The 27,520-nt window shown below is 42.2% G+C and overlaps 1 protein-coding gene across 1 annotated transcript in view; it reads left to right on the forward strand.

Annotated features, from left to right (window-relative positions):
- Positions 1-820: 820 nt before the first annotated feature.
- Slc35f1 (solute carrier family 35 member F1) overlaps positions 821-27,520 on the forward strand; it is a 391,542-nt gene continuing 364,842 nt past the window's right edge. Inside the window, exon 1 of the mRNA XM_005073294.4 lies at positions 821-1,163. Within this exon, the coding sequence (XP_005073351.1) occupies positions 991-1,163 (173 nt within the window). The 5' untranslated portion in view covers positions 821-990. The remainder of the gene's footprint in view (positions 1,164-27,520) is intronic.

The raw sequence follows: 27,520 nt of genomic DNA on the forward strand, positions 1-27,520 counted from the left end.
CCTTTCCGGGCTCCATCGCCTAAATGGAGATGTTTTGGGGTGGCTTGGTTTGCTTTTCACAATTCCCAGAATGCATTTTTGGTGAGAATCTGTTTTTCTTCCCATTTCCTGCAGATCCCTTCTGATGAGAGTAGTTGGAATATTTAGGGTGTTCCGTTTGGATCTGTAACCTGGACCAACAGCGGTCTAGCCGTGAGGCTGCCCCGGGCCGGTGGTGCTTGATTCCGCAGAGCCTCGGTAGAAGCAAGAGGGGCCCTACCCAATTCCAGAGGGCGAATCTATCCTGTGCTGCCCTAAAGAGAGAAAACCACCCACCCACCGCCAGTCACAACATCTTAGACCTAGGGCCTCTTTAGACGCCAGGAGAAGGGTTGGGGACACCAAGGCACAGCCGGAGCGCCCTCTGGCGACAGCAGAGCGCGCGTGTCCCCCCCCATCCCCCGCCCCGACCCCCTCCGCCAGCTCGGCGCCCCCGCCCGGCGCTCCAGGTTCACTCTCGGTCTCTCACTCCGTGAGACACAGACGGCAGCCTTCTTAGCGAAGCCGGCACCAGCTGAAGCAGCGCCACCGCAACTGCCACCGCCAGGACAAGCCCTGGGCACCGGGACAGAAGGCGAAGCCTGGCAGCCGGGTTCCTCTCTCTGCACAGTCCTTGCCTTGGACCCGGCAGCTCCGGGTTCCCGCCGACCCCCTTCGCAGCCACTTGGCGGGGTGTGCCAGGACTTGGGTCGCAGCTAGCGAAGAGCCCGGGCGGGAGGAAGCGGCCCGGAGCGGGGGTGTGCGGCCAGGACCCGGTAGCAAGCCGAGGGCACTGCGCCGGGAGGCGGCGGCCGGAGCCGCGGGTGCCTCTCCGCGTCGTCGCTTCGCAGGCGGCACCGCCTCCCGGGCCGGGGCTGCTTGGCCGGGTTCTCTGCGTGTTCCCGGGCCCGGAGCCCGCGCACTATGTGCCCGGCAGCGTTCTGATAGCCGCTCGCCACCGCCTCCGCCGCGATGATTCCCCCCGAGCCTCCGCAGCCCCAGCTGCAACCGCCACCGCCGCCGGCCCCGCCGAACCATGTGGTGACCACCATCGAGAACCTGCCAGCTGAAGGCAGCGGCGGCGGGAGCCTGTCCGCCTCCTCCCGGGCTGGCATGCGCCAGAGGATCCGCAAAGTGCTGAACAGGTGAGCACAGGCGCCCAGCGGGGACGCCAGGGACAGGCGCTATGGGCGCCCAGCCCGAGGTCTCCTCGTTCGATCGCACATCCCCGAGGTCCTTTGGGACTGGGTCCGGGCCAGGGGAGATCCGTGAGCCAGGGCGAGCTCTCCCTGCGCTCGCAGCTTTGTCCTGGCGCTGGGATCCCCCGAGTGGCGGGGCTGCAGGCAGGTCCGGGGAGCTAGTTGGGGAGAGGCGGGGTTGTTCTACCTGCGGCTGCCCTGTGTGTGTGTCCACAATTAACGCCTCGCATCAGCACGTTGTTTCACTTCCCTTTTCCACACTTATACCAGCTTCGCGCTCTGGGGACCCCCCGAACATGGCCTGGGCGGAGGCGGGAAGGCGCCGGGCTGTGGTGATGGCGTGGAAGTCACCAACCTCGCGCTGTCTTTTGCTCCGCCCTGGTGGCACCCACTCCCTTCCCCAGGGGCATAGGGTCGTGGTGAGGACCTCCACCCCAACCCATCCTCCGCCTCCAGACAGAAGGGGGAAAACACTTCTGCTTGATGCTTGAGTCGCTGTGCAGACTCTTGGTGGCTTCGGAGCAAGGAAAGAGGATGGAGGCCTGGACCAGACCAGAACAAAGTGCAAAATATTGAGGGAAGGTGTGAGAATCAGGTGTCTGGTTGCTGTGCTCTGCTCCGAAACTGAGCCGGGGAGGATCGACCTGGACTTCAGTGCTGGAATCCGTGTATTGGGTTATCAAGGACAGGAGCGTTTTAGGACGAGGACTCTGTTCTCTTGAAAGTGGGATCTCCTATAGTACCCCCACTTAAATGTGACGTGAAAGGGACTTTTGCCACTTACCTAACTTAAAATGATTGATGAGCTGATAGAGAAAATTCACCTAACCAGCCATGTGAGTGTGTGCTTTCCAATGCGTCTGCAGGGTAACCCATCCAATCGCATTATTCATACAGGTTTCTGTGTGGTACCATTTTTGGTAGCAGAAATTCCCTGATGTGCTCACATGGAACTGTTTGGGTCATAAAGCTCTACTGAGAGCATAAATACATGTAGAGAAATAACTTGATTTTTTTTATTTGGAGAGTGTGGTTGTATACTATTCAAAAATTGCTTGATAAAAACCTAATGCTTGTAATAACTTATTTTTAGACATTTCTGCTTAATATCAGATAAGAATTTCACTCTTAAGTGAAACATGAATTGGGACTAGAAAGTCCAGTTTTATCCTGTCATTTGTAGCTTTGGCTAGCACATCCCTAAATAGCACTTAAAAGATGATTTAAAGAGATGAAAAGCGAAAGGAATCGGGAGGATGATGGCACAGTTCATATTGTGTGTGTGCCCTGTTCTTTATGAATACTGAGTTTTAAATCGCCAATATTTCAAGCATAATACATTCTCAATTATTAAATTATTCTTTTTTTCTCATCAAAGTAGAAAACCTCGATGCAATAGTTCATTTGTTATCATCGAGGCCACAGTGCAGCTCTGCATATATAATGAATCTTAATGTCCACAATGATAAAATCACAAAGGTAGGTTTGAAGGGATTCGGGCATTTATCATTCCTTTGCCTCTACCTAGCCACAGGGCTGTGGCAGAGTCGTTTATCTTCTCTGGTCTTGGGCTCTTCGTTTGTAGAGTATGCTTAGTGACAACTGTTTCAACTCCCTGTCATATCATGATTTTAAGAATTAGATAAGGCTGAAGAAAAATATCATTTTAGAAAATGGAAAGTTCTAAATATCATTTATTTAGCCCAGTTTTGTTGGCCAAGACAGGTCCATGAGAACAACATAGGTAAAGAAAAGTGAAGTAAGGGCTTTCATGCTAGAACTTTGCATTTTCTAAGCCCTGTGCCATCTATGGGTTGAGTGGCATTATTTCCTATGTATAGAGGGGGAACGGAGACTTAGGTTGAGTTAATGACGTTTTTACCTCAAAAAATATATGGAGTGGAACCTTAGGACTAACAAAAACAAGCAAGCAAACAAACAAAACCCCGCAAACCAATTCTTCTTTGTCTCTCAAACTCTTTAAACATTTCAAAAATTTATCTTTTATATTACAATAAGTTTCCCTCATCCTGAAAAGGGTAAGGGCACATTATTCTTTTGAAAAAGGACATCTTTAAGGAGACAGAAAACATTTTAAAAATTGTGATGGAATAATTGTGTGATGGACTTGGCTTTTGTGTCAGGATTGTTTCAGCTAGATTAGCAGAAGCTACTGAATGGCCAGGCCCTCTCCTATGGAAAGAGCGTGGGTGGTGAGGCTGGCAGTCTTAGATGTAGCTCTTCTTGTTGAACCATCACAGAGTGCACTGGGTATGAAGTCAGCTCACTGGGGTCTGTGCATATGCACCTTATTTACCAAAATCTCATAACCCACTCATTTTCTTTTTTTTTTTCTGCCTCCTTTCCCTTCCCCTCTTTCCCTAACAATTCTGCCCCCTTCACCCGAGTTGTCTATCCACAAGGTGCTGTCAGCGGTTCTTTTTTCAACCATCTCTGGCATGCAGCAACTTAGCTCTTAAGAGAGATCCATTCCAAATCCATGATCTCCAGCCAATGTAAAAAATACATGTCCAACATTTGGCATTGATATATAGAGTTGGCAGCATTCTGTTGCTGTGAGCTGGTTTAGCAGCCTCTTTGTTTCCTGACTAGGGAGCAGCTCTAACCATCTCCTTGGGAATATTACTGAGAGAGAGAGGCTGGGGAAACAGGGTGGGGAGGATCAAACTGTGTGATAGGCAAGCCTAGTAAACTGTCCTTGGTCAGAGTTAGTGTCAACCAGAGAAGGGAAGGCAAACATACTAGTTGTCTGTCCATTCAGGGACGGTTAAAAAGAGTTAAGATGCTAATTGATACTTAACTAATGGTACCCACTCGCAGAAATTAGAATGAAAATAGAATGTGAACAGTATATGAGCATCCATCTCGCAGAATTGTGTATCCATTTCTTTCTTTAGTGGAGCACCAACTATTGACTTTAAACACCCACAGAGCTAGATTGCTGCATTTTATATGTGAGAATTAGGGCATCTCACTGATGGTCTAGTCTCCTTCTGAATAGCAATTAGAATAATATATTATACAAGACTTTAGGGAAAGAGGAGGATCATTCTTTTTTTTCCAGTTAATAGTATGTGTCTCTACTCAAAATTACTTTTGAGATAGGATGCAAGAAATAGAAGATGCTTCAAATCCTGGAGTAATGACTACCTTTTGATTTTAAAGATGCAAAATTATGCATTGATGTAGATAGATAAGGAAAATTATGACAAAATGCTTTTCACATACTTTTTGTTTTTATAGAACAACAGTATTTATTATCCTGCCAGGGACAAGCAAGATACAATAAAAAGAAAATGCTTCAAGGGCAACAGTTGATAACCCTTCCACAGAAACTGCTGACCAAGTAGATTTCTTTGAAACATATAGGAGTATGCACTATTAAAGTGCCAAAGAATTTCTTCTGAAATGATTAGATAATAAAATGTTCCTTAAAATGAGTGCATTTTTATTGAACTTTTCCTACTTGGACATCATGAGTTTCTAGTTTCTGATCCATTTTCTTCAGTTGCTGGGTTGCATGGGCTAACAAAGCTATCTGTGCTTTGACTCTTGTAGTATAGGTGTTTAATATTAGGTGAACGGGTCAGTGTCTTGGACCATCCATTAGTTTGGAAATACTTTTCCACTTAGATCTATTTTTCTAATTTTCAAACTTTGATGCTTTTTGAAAGTTGTAAACCAAAGAACAGTAAGGCAGAAGAATGCAGAAAAATTGGTAGAGAGCCTCATGTCATCCATGCCAAACCTGGGAAGATGCATTGTGAATACACAATCTTTCTGTGTCACTTACAAGGTAAATAGAACATTGTTAACTGATGGAATAGTTGCTGCTGAGTAAGGCTTTGCCTAAACATGGTATTAGATCTAGCACGAAGGCATGGTATAACATAGACTATCCTTTTTCTATGAAATTAGAAGGCTTTTGTTGAAAGATTGTTGGTGAGGTTCTGCTTCACACTGTTTCTTCTCACAGATGCCAAAAACAAGAGGAAAAGCAACTTATAATGAGGATACTAGACAAAAAATATACTGACTGTAACTGGGTGATTAGAAACAAACATTTATCGGATCAGTAGTGGATAAAGGGTGTCTGAAGGATGCACTTATTTTTAAGTAAAAGGATAAATTAACTTTTAAAATGATCACCTAGGACTTTCGTGTTTATGCACTGTACTTGGGTGAATGTTCAGTAAAGGAATATTTGGCTTACCTTGGTAAATGTGATGCATTTCCATCCAAGTAATTTGTGTGGAATCAGACAGACATGCATTTGTATAACTGTTCTTTGGCTGTTCACTTTGTCAAAATCTGGTAACTCCACAGGGCCATCCAAATAGATACCCATTGCCAAAATTCACTGCTGCAGGTGTAGATGCTACAGGCGATTGAGATGGTCATCCAGGTAACTCCGAAGAAACTGCTTAATGCAAGGGTTGCTATCTTACTATGTCGTTATTTACCTAAGAGGAAAATCGAGATAATGAAAGTCTCACTTTTAGGTGTATTTGTTTGTTTGTTTGTTTGTTTTGAGACAGAGTTTCTCAGTGTAGCCTTGGCTATCCTGGAACTCGCTCTTGTAGACCAGGCTATCCTCGAACTTACAGAGATTTGCCTCCTAAGTTCTGGAATTAAAGGCATGCACCACCACTGCCCGGCTTCCCCTTTAGGTCTTGTTTGAGTTCAGGACAATGGGCATTTACTGTACATTGTTCAAACACAGTATTGTTTGATTGCACATCTAAAGGAGTATGGCTAAGAAGTTAAACTCCACTTGACATATGGAAAAAAATCCATAAATATTTGATATGTTTCTTGACTGTCACAAACATATGTGAGTACATGCTCAATTATCCTTAGCAGCTACTATGCAATGGAAGGTGCATGTGTGACAAAACTATTTTCAGAGTTGAAGACCTCAAAGTCTTACTGGGGCATGGGGGACTTGGCACATGTATTGCTACAGAGAATGTAATGTTACAATCCACTATTTGAATTGTCTTATATAATTTCCTACTGGATGTGTCCAGATTTCTAGATCCTGGGACCATGCACACACACACACACACACACACACACACACACACACACACACACACACACACACATATATATGTTGTTCCATGCTGAGGTGTTTGCTTTATGTTACCATGGTAAGCCACTTAGCAAAAGCAGCTTAGGAGAGGAAGCGGTTTAGTTGGATTACCCTTCCAAGTGAAAATCCATCATTGAGAGAAGAGAAGTCATGGTAGGGACTTGGGCAGAACCTGAGACAGAAACCATGGAGGAACTCTGCTTTCTGTCCCATTTACAGACTTGTGTTGTGAGCTGTCTTATACAGCCTGGAAGCGCCTCCATAGACATGGTTTTGTCCACAGTGGGCTAGGTCCTCCTGCATCAATCAGCATTCATGACAATATCCCACAGAGGTGCTCATGGGCCAGTCTGGTCTTGGCACTTCCTCAGAGGTTCCCTCTTACCAAGTGACTCTAAGTTGTGTCATGTTGACAATAAAAGCTTACCAGGGCAAATTTGCAATTCATACTAAACTTCTTGCCAGACATTTTGTACTTACGCAGGGACTACTTGAATGCTGAGAAAATTCAAAGAAAATATCATTTGTTTATATACTATTATTTACTATTTAATTTTCTCTCAACTTAATTAAACTTACATTCTCATTTTTCTCTCAAAAATACTTACCAGTGCCTGATTGCACAAAATGCCTTAGATATTATTTTTCAAGTTCTGACATCATAATTCCTATTGTGTTCCACTTAGATTAGTTACATGGAACTACTGCAATGGAATAAATGATCTGTTTTATGTTGTTACTATTTTTTATCATATAGAGGTGAGGGAGTGTGCATCTATGGTGCATGTGTGTTGGTCAGAGGACAACTTGTGGGGAGTCAGTTCTCTCTTCCCAGCATGTGGGTCCTAGGATCTGATTCAGGTTGTCAGTCTTGGCATCAAGCCTCCTTACCCACTTCGATGCATCTTGAAGTAGGGTAAAGTGACAATTGATCCACCAAGTATCAAGACTTTAGACAAACGGTTTGGAGAATAGTTGAAATTCCTGCCTGAAAACCTCCTCATTCCCTGGAACAGCAATTCTTAACCTGTGGGTCTTGGCCCACATCAGATATCCTGTGTATCTAATATTTACATTATGATTCCTAACAGTAGCACAATTACAGTTACGAAGTAGCAGCAAAATAACTTTATGGTCGGGGGAGGAGGGTCGTCACCACAGCATGAAGAACTGTATGAAAGGGTCACAGCATTAGGAAGGTTGAGAATTATTGTCCTGGAAACGAGAAGGCATATAAAGTAGCAACTCATTTCTGTAGAGCGGGCTGTAAGTGGAGAGTACTACTTTCATGGATCTTACAGTAGAAGAGAGCAGGTCTTGAGTCTAAGAAGATGGGTCAGGGTTACCACACTTCTGTGCTCAGATCATTGATACCACTTCCCCTCAAGTTCTGGGGAGCACTGAGTAGATGCCAGTCAACCATTCAGCAAGCAGTTATTAAGTCAAAGGAGTGGCATGATCTACACATTTGGCTGTTCTTCGGGGAAAAAGGCAGCAAAGCACTCTATTCTTAGAAAGGCTAGATTCTAGTAAGTGAAGGCAGAAAATAACCACATCCGGATGGCACTCAGGAATGCTAGTACTGAGCTTAGAATTGAAGTAGGGTGACATGGCAGAGCGTAATGGAACTTTAACATGGGTGGTCCAAAGAGGTCTTGCTCTGGCGTCATGAACTCTAATCAGAATGACCAAAGGAACTAGTCACTGGAGACATAGAAGGAAGGACATTCTAGGTAGATTTGATGAGATAAACAAGTATAATGAACTAAAAGAAGACCAGAGTGCAAGAATCTGGATAGTGAGAAAAAGACTAAGGAAACAGGTAATACATTTTTAAGTAGGATGGAGAACATGTAAGAGATTTAAAATAGATTGGGTATTGGGTCAAGTTTGAAAAAATCATGTAAGCTGCTAGTGGAGAATGGATTGCAGGGGGAGGCCATACTGTGTAGGAGAGGCATGCTGGTAGCTGTTGGGAGTTGAACTGGGCAGGGGCAATGGAGATGGGGAAAAGTAAATACTTTTGGAATTATTTGCTTCAGGCAAGGGGGCCTTTGAGTTTTCTAGGGTAGCTAAGGGAAAGGAATACCTAAAAAAATCCCTGCGTTGGGGACTTAAGCCATTCGGTGGGCATAGTGCCATCTTGACAGCAGAGAAAGACAGGTGGAAGAACATGTTTGTGGCTGGGAAACCAGAGTTTACTTCTTCCAAGTTGAGTTAGAGATGCCTGGTCGGAATGCCAAGTAAAGGCTGAAATTCTGGGCAGAAATTAGTACTTAGAATTTTGGATTTAGGAATCCTAGTCAGGTCCTCCTGAAGCTGATGTATAGAAACAGGTAGAGAGGGGTCCTGAGCATGATCTGGAGGAAATACCAACTTTCAGAGTTAAAAGGAGAGTGACCTTGTCATGTCACGGTAGTGTCTGACTCCAGAGTTAAAAGGAGGACCCAACTAAGGTGAGAGGAGGAGTCAAAAGTAGGAAGTGGATGGGGTGGGTGTGGGGAGTATGATGTCCTGACATTAGGAGAAGGCATTTCCAGGGGAAGGCAATAAGGCATTCATTGTGATGAGAGTCCATAAAGAGCAGGCAGAGATGTGACTAATGGTTTGGTAACACACAAGACCTCAGGGACTGTGAGCGTTTCTATTGAGAGACACCACAACCATGGTAACTCTGACAAAGGACAGCATTTAATTGGGGCAGGCTTATAGTTCCAGATGTTTGGTTCATTATCATCATCGCAGGGAGCATGGAGGCATGCAGGCAGACATGGTGCTGGAGAGTTCTGCATCTGGATTGGGAGACAGCAGGAACAGAGAGTGTCACAGTGGGTCTGGCTTGAGCATCTGAGACCTCAAAGCCCAACCCCTAGTGACACACTTCCTCCCACAAGGCCACACTTCCTGTAACAAGGCCACACCACCTAATATTACCACTTTCTATGGAGGCCATTTTTATTTAAATTACCACAGGCTGTGACAATGAAGGATCAAAAGACCAACGCAGGCAGAAACCTGGTTTGGACTGATTGGGTAGAGGTGACAGAACAGAACTGTTGAGAAGTTTTGCCTTTAAAAGGAGGCATAGTCTCTAATGATGGGTCTGTGTGCTTGTGGCAATGGTTGCTGGAGAAGGAAGCCGCATGTGCAGTAAGGAGGGCGATGAAGGCTGAGGAGAGTCTAGAGAAGGCCCACAGAGAGCTATGTCTGACAAAAGGGAGCTCACTCTCCAATGCTCCAGTGTGTGGTGGGGCCTACATGGACTGGAAAAAGCCCATTTTGTGGGACTGAAAAGCAGTTTCTGTCAGATGTCTTCTCTCCTGGAGAACTGCAAGGTTAAGATTTCAGTTGTGAATGGAAGGTGCCAGGTGCTGGGGGGAAGAGTGCAGGGTGTTTATACAGAGAGAAGTGGGGGAGTAAGGAAGGAAACACACATTAAAATGTTACCTGCAAATGTGACACTTGGGGTGGAGGTGTGGTGGCACTGTTATTTAGCATCCAACTCGAAAGGGCTAACCCAAGTGAATTCAGGTGTGAAGTGGGGGTCCTGGGGGACCTCAAGAGGGGGAGGTCCTGTTTCAAATCTGGGGGTGGGAGAGAGAAGAGGAAAGTAAGGGATTTTATGTGGTCACTTGAAGGTTAGTGCTTGGACCATTGTGCCCCCCTGAGAAGGAGATGTCTTTTCCCTCAGGCAAGTGACAACTTGTGGGGCCTTCAATTTTCTCAGTGGTAAACCAGTTAAAATAATTCTGGCTCATTTCCCATTGGATGTTTGGGATTTTTTAAATGAAGTAACACTAGGGAGAGGACTTGGAAAGCTGCCAAGTACTTCACAGTGGTTATCCTGGTCACAGAATTAGAAGAAGTGCCTGAGTTCCCTTAGCTCTGCTCTGTCACCAAGGCGTGCTACATGCTGACCTGGCCGGCCTTTCAGCACACAGCCATGACTCTGCCCCCTCGGCTTGCCTCAGCGTTGTCAGTCCGAAGGGAAACCACCTAGTTATGAGCCAGGCACTAGTCTGTTTATATCAGATGATGATGATGATGATGATGATGATGAATTTCTTTTGGTAAATATACTTTTCCTTCCTTTTTAAAAAGAAAGCCTCTGGCAGAGTCTTTCATGTGGCACCAGGCATACGGTACGCTGTCTGCTCTCGGAGTTGGGGCTTTGGCAGCTCCTCTGGTTTGCACAGGAGGGTTTGACAGGCTTCAGGAAGGGGTTAGTACCTCTTGAACCCAGCGGGTTTCCCACTGAGGGAAGGCCTCAAAGGAGTGGGCTGCCGAGACAGAGCAGGCTCTGAGGGAAAGGACCGAGCTGCTTTAATATGCTAATGAGGGAAGCCCAGATGCAGGGCGATAACTGCAGCTCTTTGTGAGGTGCCCTGGCTGGCTACAGTCTCTGTCCCCGCGTGAAGACCGCTGCGGGGCCGGGAAACACTGCGTTCTCTGAGCTGCTCTCCGCTCCGCAGCCCTCCCCAGCAGAGCATCCCGTGGGCGGGCTGCGGCTGTGGACCCTGAGAGGACCTGCAGCCAGGGCATGGGCGTTGGGACATGCAGAATTCCAGCGCGATGGTGGGTGCTGGACAGGGTGGGCATGCCATGAACAGGAAGGACGTTTGTGGCCCCGCAGGGTGGGCTCTTGGCCCTCGCAAACTGCCAACTGGCTAGTGGCGTGTTTAAGCGGAAAGGGTTTAAGGCTGCAAGTCAGCCTTCAGTTGTGGGTTCAGTCAGTAGCATATCATGAAGCAACCAACCAAGCACCAGTGAGCTCTGGGGAAAAACATCTGCCTTGGCTATTTTGCCAAAGGATGATGTGGCATCCTGAAATAGGAAGGGGTTCGAGCACCCACCAGGAAGAAGATGCCAGTAAAGGTGTCTTCAAGTAGTGTCTGCATGGCAAGGACTTGGCATGTACCAAGGCTGTGTTTAAACAGCGAGTCATCTGCTCACACAGAAACTGGGTAAAGCATTACTAGCCACCCCAACTGCTGCCCCCAGATTTCACTGTAAAATCAAGGATCATATTTCTCTGAAAATAAGAGTTTCCTGATGAGAAAAATTAAGTGGAAACTATCAAACTGTAGTATTTTAACTGTGTGTGTGTGTGTGTGTGTGTGTGTGTGTGTGTGTGTGCGCAGGACAGAGGTCAATGTCAGCTGTCTTCCTCAGTTTTCTCCACCTTATTTCTCATTTAACAGTTTTTATAATTACCCATGTGAGTACTTACATTTACACCATTTCAAGCCCCCCAACGTTTCCAATGACCCTCACTCTCTCTCAGTGTCATGACCTATTCCTTAATATGTATGTGTCCCACTGAGTCCATTAGGAGCTCTCCTACACGTATGTATTTAGGGCTTGGACACCTGTCAGGAGACTCATCCCAGGAGAAGACCAATTCTTTTTCTCAAGAGCCAATGATTGACTTAAGCTCTTCATCTAGGTGTAGGGTCTTGTGAAATTTCTCCATCTATGTTGGCCTATCAAGTGTTGATTTTATTATGCAGGTCTTGTGCAGGCACCTACAGTGTTGAGAGTTCACAGGCGCAGCTTCTGGTTATGTCTTGAAGCAGGCAACCTGGTCCTCTGAGTCTTTCTAAGCCCCTTTCCCACAATGCTCCCTGAGCTCTTAGGTTGTAGGGGTTGCACTGAAAATGCAGCAAGTTGGTTTAGGAACACCACAGCTACTTATTCTCTACGTTTTGACCAGCTGAACCTCTGCAATAGTCTCCGTCTGTTCAAAACGGGGCTTCTTTAGTGAGGGGTTAGAGCTGTAATTACTGTGGGTATAGGGATACATGTTTAGAATACAGTTAGAAGTTATGCTATTTTAGGAAAATGGCAGTATATGTGATCCTCTAGAGTCTGTGACTTCTGCAGCACTTGGTGGTTGACTGGGTTTACAGTACCACACATGAATTCTGTACTCTTGAGCAGGCCATATGTCCAGTTAGACATATGTTGATTATCCCAAAGACACAAATGCCACTATTGCATTGTTAGGACCATCTTGCCAGGCCGGTCATTACTATGGTGTATAGACATTACAGTTGGGTAGGACTACTGGCTTCTTTTCTCCCTTGGAGGTTTGCATAAGCATCTTTGGACTCCATAAGAATTCTCATAGAGGAGGATTCTAGGTCATTTCCAGATCCATCATCTAAGTCCTGTGTCCAAAGTGCATGGAGTCTTTAGCAATAGGGTCTTACTTTCAAACTCTGGGAGGTTACCAAGGGAAATGGCAGCAGCCTGTATTGTTTTGGGAGTCTCTTGGACCCCCTGCTCAACAAGTTGAAGGGAGGTTTCCAATGCCTGGCATTGGGGTTTTTGTTAGGTAATCTTTGGCTATCTATTATGTATGTATTTTAAGTAAGCTTATAAAATAATGTTTCCTTGTGGCTTTTTCAAGTCCCAGTAATATTATTTATCTATCCTTCCTTTCCCTCCCATTTTGGTAGCCTCCCTCCCCACTTAAACTAGGTTCCCCTATTTTTTTTTTTTGGAGACACAATATCTTTATGAATGCCAGTTAGACCCAGGGTCCTTCTGTCTTCATCTCCCTAGCTCTGGGGTTCCTGGTGTTCACTGCAATGCCTGACTTTCTAACATGGTCCTGGGGATTAGACTCAGGTACTCATGTACCTTACTAACTTATCTACCCTTCCTTTCCAGAAAGAAAGTAGAAGACTTTTCCTTTCTGATTTTTTCCTGAGGATATTAAGATATTTATTTATAACCATATGCTATGTATTATTTCCCAAATAATACCTACTAGATTTGTAGTGGGCCTTTGCCTGCCAACATCTCTCTGTGTCTTTGCATTTTCTGTCTCTCACATGTGTCCCACACTCATAGGCAGACAGGTGGTTTTCCATGTAGAGTAATTTGTCCTTCTTAGCTGATGCTCACACTCAAATCTCCTAAGTCTTCTTTACACCCTGGGGGGTAAGAGAATTAGTTTTAAAAGAATGTCTTATTTTCAGTGTGTTTCATTTGTATTTTGGAATGGTATCTATGAAAATAAAAATATTGAGTGTGGAATTACCAACATGCTAGTTCTAACTAACTGTGTGACCTAACCTATAAAACAACTGTCTTGTAAGTTGTTTTCTGGACTTCCTGAGAACAGTGGTCCGGCTTTAAACCTCCTGTCTTTTTCCTTTGATTGTAGCAGGTTGAATGGTTTTACATTTTCCAGGCAACATTCTTGTCTTTTGAAAATTGAAATACTTCTTTCCTTGAGGCTTCCTGTTATTTACCACTGCTAACAGGATACATGACTTTCTCTAGTTAAAGCTGGGTCCTGTCATGCCTAAAAATGTATAAGCCTGCTTACTTTCAATTTGGAAAATTGACTGCTTTCAACTCGAATGCTGACAAATGGACTCAAGTATCTTCTATGTGAGAAAACCTTTCATAGACCCAAAGTTAGTTGCAACTCGAGAATATATCTTCCAGAGTGGCAGAAGAAAAGTGTCATGTGATATTTGATATTGTAAAAAAGATATCACATTGCTCTTATTAAGGTATCATGTTGCTCTATATATTTTCAGAGAAAGCAGCAATTATGAAAAGTATGTATATAAACAGACAGAAAGGTTAAATGGACAAGAGTATTGGGCTTTCAACATGTTAGGCTGGTTTTTTTTTTTTTTTTTTTGGTTTTACGAGATAGGGTTTCTCTGTATTGTTTTGGAGGCTGTTGGTCCAGCCCGGCCTCGAACTCACAGAGATCCGCCTGCCTCTGCCTCCCGAGTGCTGGGATTAAAGGCTTGAGCCATGACCACCCGGCAGTTAGGCTGGTTCTTAAACTTCTTCTGCTAGCAGTGATTTTGCAGTTGAGAAATTTTTATGAGACAGGTTTATAGGTATATAAATCAAGCCTTATTGATAATAAATCACAAAAAAGCTTATTTTAAAACAATTCTTTGACATACATATAAGTTTTGCATTTGATAAGGATGAAGCAAATTTGCATACTAATGAGATGGATGCACTTGCTTATTCTTACATAAAGAACTAAATCTTGGCTGATTAGCTGATGTTGTGGGCCATAGAGCATCATCAAATTGATTCATATTTTGGTTTTACATCACCAATGTTGAGAGCATTGCTTCACTTAAATGCATAGCACAAAATGGTAAAAGTATGTTTAGGACTACTTCAGAAAGTTTTTGAAATTCTGTCCCAATTTCAAGCCAGAATTCACTGAACTGTTGTTTATGCAACTCAAATTACAACTTGAACAACAACTTTAAAAATCAAATATTCTAACAACACATCCCAACAGCATTCTAATCTGATATTTACATTTATTGGAATGATGGGGGGAAATATTAAAACTCTTTGTTGTTCATAATTAAACCAATATGTTTATCTAACAGGAGAAACATTGTTCAATAAAAACATTGCAATTCTATTCCTCCCTCAACCCCATCCTGACAATGGTGTGTGTGTGTGAGTATGAATACATATGTATATCTTTTATACATACATATATATGTATAACAACAATTAATGAAAAAAGAGGCCATGACTTTGAAAGAGAGCAAGGCAGTGTATACGGAAGGAAAGGGAAGTGTGTGTGTGTGCAATGTAACCATATTATGATCTCAAAAATAAAGGAAAAAATCAAACAACATTGCAATTCATAGTCTACAATAGTTTTGAATATGAGCCAGTCTTTTTCAGGCTGTGGTGGTTGGTGCTTCATGGTGTGACTGCATGCACATTTCAAAGTGCACATTTGTGCATTCAGAACCAAATACCACAGTGAAGTTACTGAATGCAACACTGGGAACAGTTTCCAGAAATACCTGGTTTGTTGTGCATTTGATTTTGAGTTAATATCTAGTTATCACCTATTAAGAAGCTTCTCATTGTTTCCAATATGTTTGTGCAGTCCAGTTGTAACCCACAGTTTAAGAAACTATGTCTTAAACTGTGGATTGGGTGAACTAAGATGACAACAACTCAATAACCTTGTTGGCTTTAACATTTTGGGCATCAGAGCAGTGCCAGATGGTGGCTAACTGCAGCCATTTTTCCTTTCCTCTTCCCAGACAGTGTGTATCACCAGAGCGGGAAGTTTTCATCTAGCACAGAGTGACAGACATTTGCTTTATATTATTAGAAACAAACCTCTATTTCAAAAAGAGTTATGAAGTCATTTGGCTTACATAGTTGATGTCATTTGTATTGCCTCTATGCAGGGTTGCATGAGCAGTTTCCATAGCTGTTGTAAGCAATAAACCTATAAATGTTGAGTGCTGACTCAGCACAAGCCAGTCTGCAGGAGAAGATGATTAACTTGAGGGGAAGCTGGCGTCAGCAAGAAGAAATACAGCCATGCATTCAAAGAAATATGAAGCACTTACATGTGACATTTCAGGAACCATCTCAGGGGAGGGACGTGTGACTGTGCTAGGAGCAAATAAGTGTGTTCTTTCCCCTCTAATACTAGCATTAGAAAGTTTGTTACCTAAAAATCTCTTACCTGTTCTCTTATCCAATACATTCATTTCACCTGACATGACTGATAAAAGCCAAGTATTCTACAGACTCCCTGGCCAAGAAACTGCCCTTGGTCTTGAGATAGGTAAGGTTTCAGGTTGACCTGAACATATTTAAGGGACCATATTTCTGATGATAGAGGAATAAGCACCCTTTCCTTTTGTTGAGAGTGATAAAGGAAACATCTCCTGCTACTCCCTATTATAGGCAGTCACCTTATGGCTGTGAAAGAAGCCCAAGGACGTTTTAGGGTGTCACTAATACTAAGTAGAGAGAAGTTAAGTGCCTTGATTATCACAGTACATGCTTGAAGCTTGCCCTGTGCCATGGCTTTCATTTTGTGGGATGATTATATCTCTTTACAGCTAAAAGAGTTGAGACCTAAAATGTTATTTATCTATTTATTTCAAGATGTCTTTATGTAGTCTACACTGATCTCAACCTAGCAATCCTTCTGCCACCTGAGTACTGGAATCACAGGTACCAAGACCATTTGAGTTAAGATCTATTTAGCTTAAGCATCACTAACTGTTGTGCCTCTTTTACTTGTCCTTGAACGTGAAGACTTTCTTTGGATGCCATTCAGGCCTTTCCTTTCCCTTCAGTCTGGATGTCTCAGCCAAAAGAGAACAGGAGCAGAATGACAGTGTGGATGGTCTGGTCCAGTCTCTTCTGTAGATGGGTGGTTTTCCCAAGATGTTCCACTGTGGGTAGATTCTTGTGACTGGGAGATGCCGTAGATATCCATTCTAGTCTGTAGCATCTAAGATAATCTTGATTTGGTCTGACTTTAGACAGGTATATGGAGACTATTGGGATACTGGGGAAAGGCTCTTTCTATCTCATTCATTTATTCATCCAATAAGCACATATTCTGAGCTTTCATTGTGTTAAGCTGGCACAAGCCATGGGTATATGAAAGGATTCAGACAACACAAAGGAAACCCAAGAAAACATCAAATAAAAAAAGCCAGGGAAAGCATCTGGTGGCTTAAAATTAGAGACAGAAGAAGACATGGGCAGAATAAATGGAGGAGTATGTTTTTGTGAGTGCGTGGGTGGTGCTGAAGGTTACACAAAATAGTGTTTTGTGTAGAAGCAACATGTCAGAAACCTGAGAAGATGAAGTCATGTTCTACTAAGGAAAATAAAAATAGGTTCAGTATGCTACACCCGTGCATGAGAGGGAGTGGCCAGAGGTTGGAGGTACAGGTTGGGTCCAGGTCACGCAGGGTTTTAAGTTTGTTGTGTGTTCTTTACTGTGAGAGTGCCGATAAGTGCTCTTTCTAACTAGAAAGGTAATATGTTAGATGTAGGTGTCTGCAGTCTAAACAACGAATTTTAGTAGAGCAAGACAGATTGCAAGTATTGTGGGAAGGCAGCAGTCTCAGAAGAGAAATGCAGAGCTCTGATGGCCTCTTAACTACTTTTCCCTGGAATCATGTTCCTTGTAATTGTCACACAAGACAAAGCCCTATGAGCCAGGTCTGATGGTGGTCAGTGTTTGATTTTGCTTAGTGTAGCAGCTTCTTACTAACACTTTTGTTTCATCATCTGTGAAATTAGAATGAGAACACCTACCTCATAAGAAGACAGAAAGGGATTGAATAAGATAGTTATAATTCTTGGCACCAGGCCTGAAATACATTAGCCGTTATAATTGTTAATGTACTTGAGAGTAATATACAGCTTTGGAAGAGGCCCAAGAATAAAGCCAGAAGAGCTTCCATGCTCCTTCATAGTCTGGGAGTTGAGATTAACTTGGAAATGTTGAGACAAGTGCTAACTGCGGTGCCATCAGGTTTTATTTGGAAGCAGGTCTTGGAAATTATTGTGTTGGCAACACATTTCTAACCTGTGCTCCTGAAAGGAGAAATATAAATCAGAGGAAAAGATGGTAAACAGAAGATGTGCCCATTGTGCAGTTATGAGAAAGGCTATCAACTTCACAGGACAGGCTGAAAAGCTGAGTATCTGGGAGATGCTGGTAGAAGGGGCTTCCAAGAGTATAAGATTTCACTGTAGTGTGAACATTCAGCAGAGATGCACCTGGAAATCCTAGATAGATGCAGGTGCATCCTTTTAGGGTAAGGGCCTTTGTCTTTTTTTTTTTTTAAATCAGCTGCAGTAGTGCCTGCCAGATGGTAGTTATTGTAGTCAACAGTACTGCACGAATGGGAAGATGGGTCAGAATTTTTGCCTGGGGCATAGACACTTGTTGGGTAGGGTCCCCTCCATTTACTGCCTACAAAGCAGCTCTTGTATTTCCTATTGAATTCATTAGACAAATGATGAGAGAAGCTAATCGATAGCTGGTGAACTGATTCATGGGAATAGGTTTCTTAGGCCACAGTGTGAAAGAAAAGCATGGATTCTTTCCTTGAGCTGTATAAGCTATTTTTAGTGAGCAGATGTTGCAGCTTTCACAAAGCCTCTGGCAGGGTTTCCTTCTACTCTCATTTCATCCCAAGTACTGTAGCGTTCATCACTTCCACTCCAGAAACATGCTGCTTTCTGAGTAGACTAGGGGCTGCTGGGGGAAGAGTAATTAAGAAAACAAAATATTAAGCGCTTCACATGAACCTGGCCTCATAGTAAATGGGTGATAAACAAGAGTGAAGAAAGAAGTAACGTTGAGACTGTGAGTGGAGGAAGAAGATGGCCGATAAACACTGCTCCTTGATTAATATGGAAGAAATTTCTTTGCAGCCTTGGCAATAATATGCAGCTTTTGGATTCCTCAAAGTGAATCAATTTCTATACCCAGAGCCTAGGAGTATAATTTTAGCTGCCAATACCTATTAGTTACGGAAGGGCCAATCAGTTTTCTTTGTGCATTGCTTATAAACAAATACATCTCCAGATCAATTGATGAAAACACAGCAACATAGTGTTTTGAATAAGAAAAAGAAATGATCTTTAGACAGTATCATGATATGTGAAGCTCTGAGTAGAAAACTGTACCACCAGAACAATTATTTCCAATGAAAGGAAACCATGCTTGAGATTTATGTTAGATGTTGGAAACAGGTTTACACGCATTAGTTTCCTTGTTGTTTCTATGGTCCAATGTAAAATGCTGGTCTTGGGATTTGGGAAATGGTAGTTTGGGCATTTCTTGATTTTTTTGAAGAATAGTTCTAGAAATCAATCAGACATACAGTGGCTTTCTTCCATTGTGCTTTACATGGTCTTCAGTTATGGGTCATGTTCTGCTCTGTCCTGCAAAGGGGTTGGGGTAAAACTACATAGTTATGATATTCATATTTGCCAAGATTCTCCAGGAACAGAATTAACAGGATCTATCTATTCATTTATATACAAATAATGTACAATTTTATGAATGTAACATATATATATATTCATACAGGCATACAAATACACACAGATCTAGTGTTAGAAGCTGGGTTGTATTACTGGTTGGTGCTAGCAAGTCTTCAATTTGTAGTCTTAGTTAAATCTGCATGCTGGAACTCAGGCACAATTTCTCTTAAAGTCTTCAACGATTGGACGAGACCCAACCACATTATTGAGGTAATCTATTCAAGTCAGTTAATTTTGAATGTTAATTACACTATGCAATATCTCCACAGCAAGATTCACTCTAAGGTTTGTTTGACCAAACAATGGGGTACCAGGGCCTAGAGCCATATTGACACATAAAATTAAGCTGCACAGTAACAGTAATAGTAAGAATGATGTCAATTCTTGGACTCAATGGAATTACAATGTATATGTCAGTCACTGCCAAAGCCTTTGCTTGTTCTGTCTTCTTTGATCTTCTCAAACCTTCATTTTAAAGATGAAGATACTGAGTCAGAGAAGTCTACTCAATAGGTCAAATGTATAGATCTCAAGTGGCATGTCCAGAACTTGAACCTGTTTGGTTCTAAGCTACAGTTTTATAGTTTATTGTATAGAGTAGGTATTAATTATTACCATTTTATTTTCTCCCTATGATAGAAGCCTCTTTCAAGCTTTAGAGAGATACTATGCCATTGATTGACTCTTGTTTTCCAGACCTCCAAGGTCATTGAATTCAGAGGCTAAAAGGACATAGTTGTTGCATTTCTTGGCACTACTTTTTTCCTCTTAGTATGATTCCACAGAGGAAGAAGGCAACATTCAACAAGTATGTTAGAAAGGTGTTTTGTTCTTCTACAGCCCTAGCACAATTGTGGCCAATGGGCTGAAGATAGATGTCCCAACATTACAGCGAAACTTTGGGGGACTGTCCAGGTATTGAGATGTCTCTGTTAATTCTAGTGTTTATATATTATCCTTCTGTGGTCTTTGATGGAGTTGAGGACAGATAGTTGTAATTATAGTTTTCTTTAGTTATGATAAAAGATAAGCTACATATAAGACTTTATAACTCACACAGATAGGATAGATAATAAAATATTTTCTTTAAATCTTACTAAATGTTATGGACAAAATATTGTAACTATAGTTCTTACTTGATAACTTTTCTGTTATATATAATTTGGCTATGTTAAAGTTAAAACCTTTCTTTTATTTTAGATAGAAAAGAGTAGATGTTGGAAGACGTCATTCTGTAAATATGTGTCTAATTGGTTTGAATAAAGCACTGTTGGTCAATGGGGAAACAAGATAGGTGGGACTAGGAGTCTAGGAGGATTCTGGGAATTGTAGTGAGGAGAGCTCTCGCCATGTGATCTCCGGGGAGCAAAGGGCGCTCAGGAGTGTGTCCTCAAAAAGATAAGTTCTTATAAAATGTATATTAATAATTATGGGTTAATAATCAAATCAGAGCTAGCTGAAAAGAAACCAAACAAACTGCCAACAGTTTCATAAACAGCAACAGGGACCAGGCAGCAGGCAGGAAGACTAAATGTTACAGCTTTGACCTTGTTTGAATCATGTGCTAACCCTGATCTGTCCCTAGATCTAAAACTTGTCGTCTTATGATTGGTACTACATGGGCTCAGGCGTAAGTTTAGTTTGGAAGGTTTGAAATCCAGAAGCCAGGATATCACAATGGAAAGCATGCTAAAAAAGATGGAGTAGGGGGTGATGTAACACTATTACTCCTCTTTGCCTTTCTGTGTAGACACCCACCCCGGGAGGAAAACACCATAATGAATATTCCTATGACTGAAGTTGGGTTAGAATTCACGTGAAACCATTTTGTAGGACTATTGCTTTTGTGTAGTGTAGGCTGTTTGAAAGGATAGCCCTAAATTATTTAGAATTTAAAATATAGATTTAAAAGTCTTTTCTTTTGACTCAAAACATAGGACCTCAGCGGACTGCTTCTCTAAACCTCAACATTAATTAGCTTCTCAGTAGGTGCTTAAATAGCACAAGCTGTCTTAAGGCAGTAAGTACTGCTTCCAACGAATGTTCCTATCACATTGTCCTTTCTAACTTGTGATCAGAATTATCTTGAAATACAATTGCCTATGTTACCTAGTGTTCCTACTGTAGTGTGGGCTACCAGAGCAGGGAGGGCAAAACCCAGTCTTCTCTCCCTGGCTCCCTATAGTTCCTGGTGCAGATTTCTGTTACCAAGAGTGGCGGAAAGTGTTTTTGAGGAAGTGAATGAGTCTAAGTCATAGAGCGAAATAATCCATTGTATGTAGTAGCACATGAAGTCCTCCAGGGTAGTTCTCTGCAGGCCTGTGCCCAATCAAGGGCACTGTTCAGGGTCAGCCACTCCTTTTACTCTTTGACCTTTTAAGTCTATACCCTCAAATATGAAATGGGGATTGTACTAGTATCTACCCCACAGAGATGCTATGAAGGCACATTTTTAACCCCTAGGCCATTGTTTAGCATTTAAAACATTATCTATTACACTTAATGCTGTTTGGTTGATTTTGATACTGGGATTTTACCAGGATTTATTTAAACTAAGCAAGGGCTTGCCTCAGTGTTGTTTAAAATTGTGCTTCTATTACATGTCAGAACTTAGATCTATTCTTACTGGTATTGCAAAAGTGAAAACATATCTTTTAGAAAACAGGTTGCTTCCTTTTGTTTTTGTTAAAATCGCATTAATATGTATATCATGAAAGCTGTTACAAGAAATGAAGAGCACAGTGTGTGGGTGGAGGTTGCCTAAGGATCCCTGTTTCAGGCATGACAAAGCTGCTGCTGACTCATCTTGTTGATTCCCCAAAGACAGTTTTCAATTTGCTCAATCTATTTTTGCTGTGAACATGGCCTGTTTCTCTCTATGCTCATGGTCGACTAATGGTATAAACTGTGCCACATTAATTCTCTTACAGCCCTGTCACTTCACATGTTATTTGATAACATTAATATTCAAAATGCATCCAATCATGCATAGGTATCTCTCCACTCCTCATCTAGGTTTAGCTAAATGTACGAGGTACAGGAACATAGGGTAGAGTGTGTCTAGGTTTCTTTTGAATTCACTCTGAACTTGTAGAGACAGTAGGACTCTGAGTGCCCAGAGAAATCTCTAGATTTATACAATACCAAGAAGGCACTGCAACCAGTGACTGTTGCTACTTGTTTCTGTTACCTGATTGATTGATTGATTGGTTGATTGATAGATTAGAGTGCTGGGGACCAAACCCAGGGCCTTGTGCATACTAGACAAATACTGTACCACCAAGCTACATTCCTAGTCTTTAGTATTTTGAGACAATCTCCCTATATAGTCCAACAGGACTTCCAAATTATAATTCTCCCTTTTCTGCCTCTTGAATGCTAGGGTTATAGGCATGGACCTGACACCTGGCTTCTTCCTCCTCTTCCTCCTCCTCCCCCTCCTCCTCCTCCTCCTCCTCCTCCTCCTCCTCCTCGTCTTCTTCTTCTTCTTCTTCTTCTTCTTCTTCTTCTTCTTCTTCTTCTTCTTCTTCTTCTTCTTCTTCTTCTTCTTCTTCTTCTTCTTCTTCTTCTTCTTCTTCTTCTTCTTCTTCTTCTTCTTCTTCTTCTTCTCCTCCTCCTCCTCCTCCTCCTCCTCCTCCTCCTCCTCCTCCTCCTCCTCCTCCGTTGTTTTTTCGCAACTATGGATAAAGGTGTATCTCCAGATGGGGGAATACTATATGATATTTCACTACTGTTACCTAGTTTACAGCTACAGTTTAGATGTTTATATCCATTTATTACTAAGTTGTAACTTAAACCTCAAGGTGAATATTAGGAGATTTTCAGAAGGGGATTATCCCATAAAGGATCCACACTCATCAATGGGCTCAACACACTTGTAAAATAAATTTGCCAGGTCCTCCCATTTCTTCTGTTTTGTGTGGACATAAAATTTGTCCTCTTTGCTTTCTCTATGTGAAGACAGACATGAAGTTGACATTTTGGAAGCAAAGAATAGCTCTCATATGCTCTCAACATAGAATCTGATGAAGGACTCCTTCCTCTGGAACTGTGTTAAAGAATTTCTATTTTTTTGTTGATTGTAGTATCAGGGAGCAGATGTATATTTCACTTTCAACTATTATTATCTCTATTTGCCAAAGAGGAAAACCAAAGCACACAAGAATTAAGATAATAAAGTAAGATTTGAACTCATACAGTTTGTTATAGAAGTCTATAATCTTAATGATCACACAGTTCCTGGGAAGATGGCAAGATAGAGGATCTTTTTCAGACTCTATAATCACTACCAAAGTGTGTGTGTGTGTGTGTGTGTGTGTGTGTGATTTTTCTAGTAAAATCCAAGATGAAAATATTGAATGAACCAAATTTCAGACACTGATACTTCCTTCTGGGAATACCATGATGTTCAAGTCCTTGATCTCTATATATTAAATTTCTGGTATAATTTCATGCAGGCTAATTCTTGTCAGCTTTCAGGAAATGACAAGACCATGTTGGAACTTCAAGATAACCCACATTTTCCTCTGGAGGCTTTTGTCAAATGCTATCTTGTTTTAGAGAAGGGTTAAGGGGAGGCTGAGACAGGACCTGACTTTGCAGCCATGGTTGCTCTGGTACTCACTATGTAGCCCAGACTGGTTTCCTACTCCTGGTAATCCTCCTGCTTCAACCTCAATCCAGTTCTGGGATTTCAGGCATTCAACTCCAGGCACGGCTTTTAAAGACTCTCTTCCAGTGCCTAGAGAGATGGTTAAGAAAGTATTTGTAAGAGGGTCAAGTTCATTACATGGAAACCAATAGAGATAGCTGACCTGAGCTAATGGGAGATCACGGACTCTGGGCCAACAGCTAGGGAATCTATGGAATCCACCTAGGCCATCTGCACGTGGATGGCAGTTGTGTAGCTTGTTCTGTTTGTGGGACCCCTATTAGTGGGACCAGGACCCGTTTCAGGTGCATGAGCTGACATTTTGGAACCTATTCCCCATGCAGTGATGCCTCACCCAGCCTTGATGCAGGAGGAGGAGCTTGGTCCTGCCTCAAGGTGATATGATATGCTTTGTGGACTTCTGAGGAAGGCCTGCCCCTTTCTGAAAGGAGGAGGAGTGGATGGGGGAGCTAGATGGGGGTGGAGTGGGGTGGATGACTGTGGTTGGCATCTAAAATAAATGAAAAAATTAATTAAAAAAAGAGATGTTTGTTGCTCTTTCTGAGGACCTGAATTTGCTTCCCAGCACTCACATCAGGTGGCTCACAAATTCCTCTCATTCTAGCTCCAGGAGATCCAACACTGTCTTCTGGCCTCTGAGAACTCATGACATATACACACATACATGCAAATAAAAATAAGATACATCTTTTAAAATATATAAAAACACCCTTTAGAATCTACTTTTTTAAAAAAGAAACTCCTTTGATCCGAGAGACACCTACGCTGGTGTGAAGAGAATTTCAGAGCTTCACAAGCCTGCAGGTTGCCCATAGCCAACCCGTGTGCTTTGATTGCGTTGGTGTCTTTGCTGAGCATCTTAGAATATTGTCAGTAACAATTCTTCTGTATTGATATATATATATATATAAGCCTGAATGTATCGAATGTGTGTGTGTACACTGTGTGCATGCCTCATTCCCTTGGAGGCCAGAAGAGGATGTTGGATCTTCTAGAACTAGAGTTACTGAGAGTGCTGGAAATCAAGCTGATTCCTTTGCAAAGGCAACGAGCACTCTGAACTGTCTCCACCCCACATTGGTATCATTAAAATATCAAAGCTCTAGGTCAGTGCTTCTCAACCTTCCTAATGCTGAAGAAACCCTTAAATACAGTTCCTCATGTTGTTGTGACCCCGACCATACAATTATTTTCATTGCTACTTCGTAACTGTATTTTGCTATCATTATGCATCATAATGTAAATATCCGATATGCAGGATATACAGCATGTGATCCCAGAAGGATTGTGACCCACAGGTTGAGAACCATTGTTCTAAGGATTAATTTGGTACCTTTTGGTCATCTGCTTTTTATTCTTTTTTTTCTGGGAGTTTTCTCCTTCTTCTATTCTTTTATTATTATTATCATTTATTATTTATTTTTAAATTTAAATTTAGATTAGAAACAAGGTTGCTTCACAAGTCAGTTCCAGGTCCCTCTCCGTTTCCCTTCCCTCCTCCCGTGCCCTCACTGAGATGAATTGACAATGGCAAGTGAGCTCTTACTAGTGATAATTAATACTCACCTCTTTCAATTTCCACTCATACTGTCTCTTGGACATGTACATGTTCTCTGGAGTTATTAAGTACTTACACGTTAAATCGTTTCTTCATTAATAGACATGTTCCGTATTTAGATTTTACTTGTTCCCGATTTTTTTCCCAACAAAAGTAAGCCCTATGAAGTGCTCTAAATTGGATTATTTTAGAATGGCAAATCATCTTTAAAACAACATCATATACAAGAGACTCCCATTATTCCTAAGCATTTTTGAAAAAGAGAAAGCATAGATGGTCTATGATGTAATTGTTGCCATAGCAATTATCACCTTCCAAAAAGAATAGTGGAGAGTATAAATCCATGTAAATTATCCAGAGCACTAGTAGGAGCCGCCCTCTGGGAACCCTGATTTATGAAGTCTTAGAGAAAAAAGGATGCTTTCCTCCTTTTTCTTTTCAATGGGAAGAATAGAGAAAAGTGCTATTGTGCTGTGACTACCCAGCCTTCTCTTTTTGCCCCTGGAGAGTTCCAGAAGGTGACCATCAGTCTGGCAGTCACTGAAGTGGACAAAGGGCTCTTGTGGTAATAAATGGCAGCAAACACTTGACTGTGGTGGGATTTGTTGCTTTATGAATATTCTGCATTCAAACTGTCATCTGCCAGTACCCTTGTTGAGAGCTTGGTGCTCACAGCTCTGCTGGTGGCTCTTTTGCTTGTCCTTACCTATGCCTTCTTTCAAAGTGAAGTGGAATTGACCACTGATTTGATTTCAATTGTAATAACAAAAGTGAGAATTGTTTTTGAAGCTTGTCTAGTGAGTAGAGGTCTGCAGGGACTGTGGAAAGAAATTCATAAGCCACAGGAAAAGGGTTGAAAAGGGAGGAGCTGCTGAAGGGTGACTTCAGAAATGTAAGCTGTATTGAGCAATTGCTGTTTGGTGCCTAGTCTGGGATTCACCTTTTTAACTTTCGTCCTTTGACTTCCAGTCTTTTGGAGAACAGGCTGTGTTCACTGGAGATATGGTGCAGGTCATTGCGGCTGGGATACAGAGCTGTTCTCGGTTGAAAGTATTTCTTATAGAAAGGCTAATAGAAACAAGTTAATAGGGTAAAGGTGTTGTCAGCTAATGCAAACTCAGAGACTCATATTAAGAAGATATTCTGAGGGGAGAGAAATTTTGATAAAAGAATATCTTATAACTATTAAGGCTATATTTTTATATGGAATTAATTGTGCCACAATAACACCTCAATACTTCATATGCTGGTTTACCTCACTGTTTGAAAGATAATTTTACATGTCACTTGTAAAACGAGTTCTGGTATCAACAGATGCAAAGTTCTTTTGGGTACCTTCTATCTTAGTTTCTTTTCTATTGCTGTGATAAAACACATGACCAAGGCAGTCACTGGAGAAAGAGTTTATTTTGGCTTTTGATTGCAGAGGGTTGAGAGTTCACCATTGCAGGCATGCTGCAGGAGCAGAAAGCTAAGTGGCGGCGTCATCAAACCATAACATAATGCAGACAGAATGCCACCAGCGACGCATCCTTCAGCACGGCTGCACAAGCTCATCCTCCTCAAGCAGTGCCACCAACTGGGGACCAAGTTTTCAAATGGCAGAGACTGTGGGGAGTAGTCTCCTTCGAAATACCCTGCATTAGGCACTTCTCAGTTATGAAGTCTGTAATTTGCTACTTTAAGATATGACTATAAAACCATAGGAGGGCTGGGGATGTGGCTCAGTGAGGTACTCAGTGAGGGAGATAGGTGAGGTTCTTGCTGTCAAAGGCGCCTGATAGCCCAAGTTCAATGGCTGGACTCACATAAGAGAAAGGAAGAATCAATTCCTGCAAGTTGTTCTCAGAGCCCACACATTTGTTGTCGTTCTCTCTCTGTCTGTGTCCAGTACAATAAATAGATAATAGAAAAGCATATAATAAAGAACTGTTTGTTTAAATGACTTCTGATACTGTATAACAAATGGCAACATAGGAAATGTTCACATTTGGTTTGATGAAATGCACAGTTTAGCATCCTAGTTTAACAATGGATCTTCCTAATGTAAAACCCATTCACTTCCCCACTCTCAAGGAGCCTTTCATTTATTTCACTGTAACGACTTTACTCTTTGG

The sequence above is a fragment of the Mesocricetus auratus genome, unplaced genomic scaffold (assembly GCF_017639785.1).
Source record: "Mesocricetus auratus isolate SY011 unplaced genomic scaffold, BCM_Maur_2.0 Super-Scaffold_100018, whole genome shotgun sequence".
Classification (NCBI taxonomy): domain Eukaryota; kingdom Metazoa; phylum Chordata; class Mammalia; order Rodentia; family Cricetidae; genus Mesocricetus; species Mesocricetus auratus.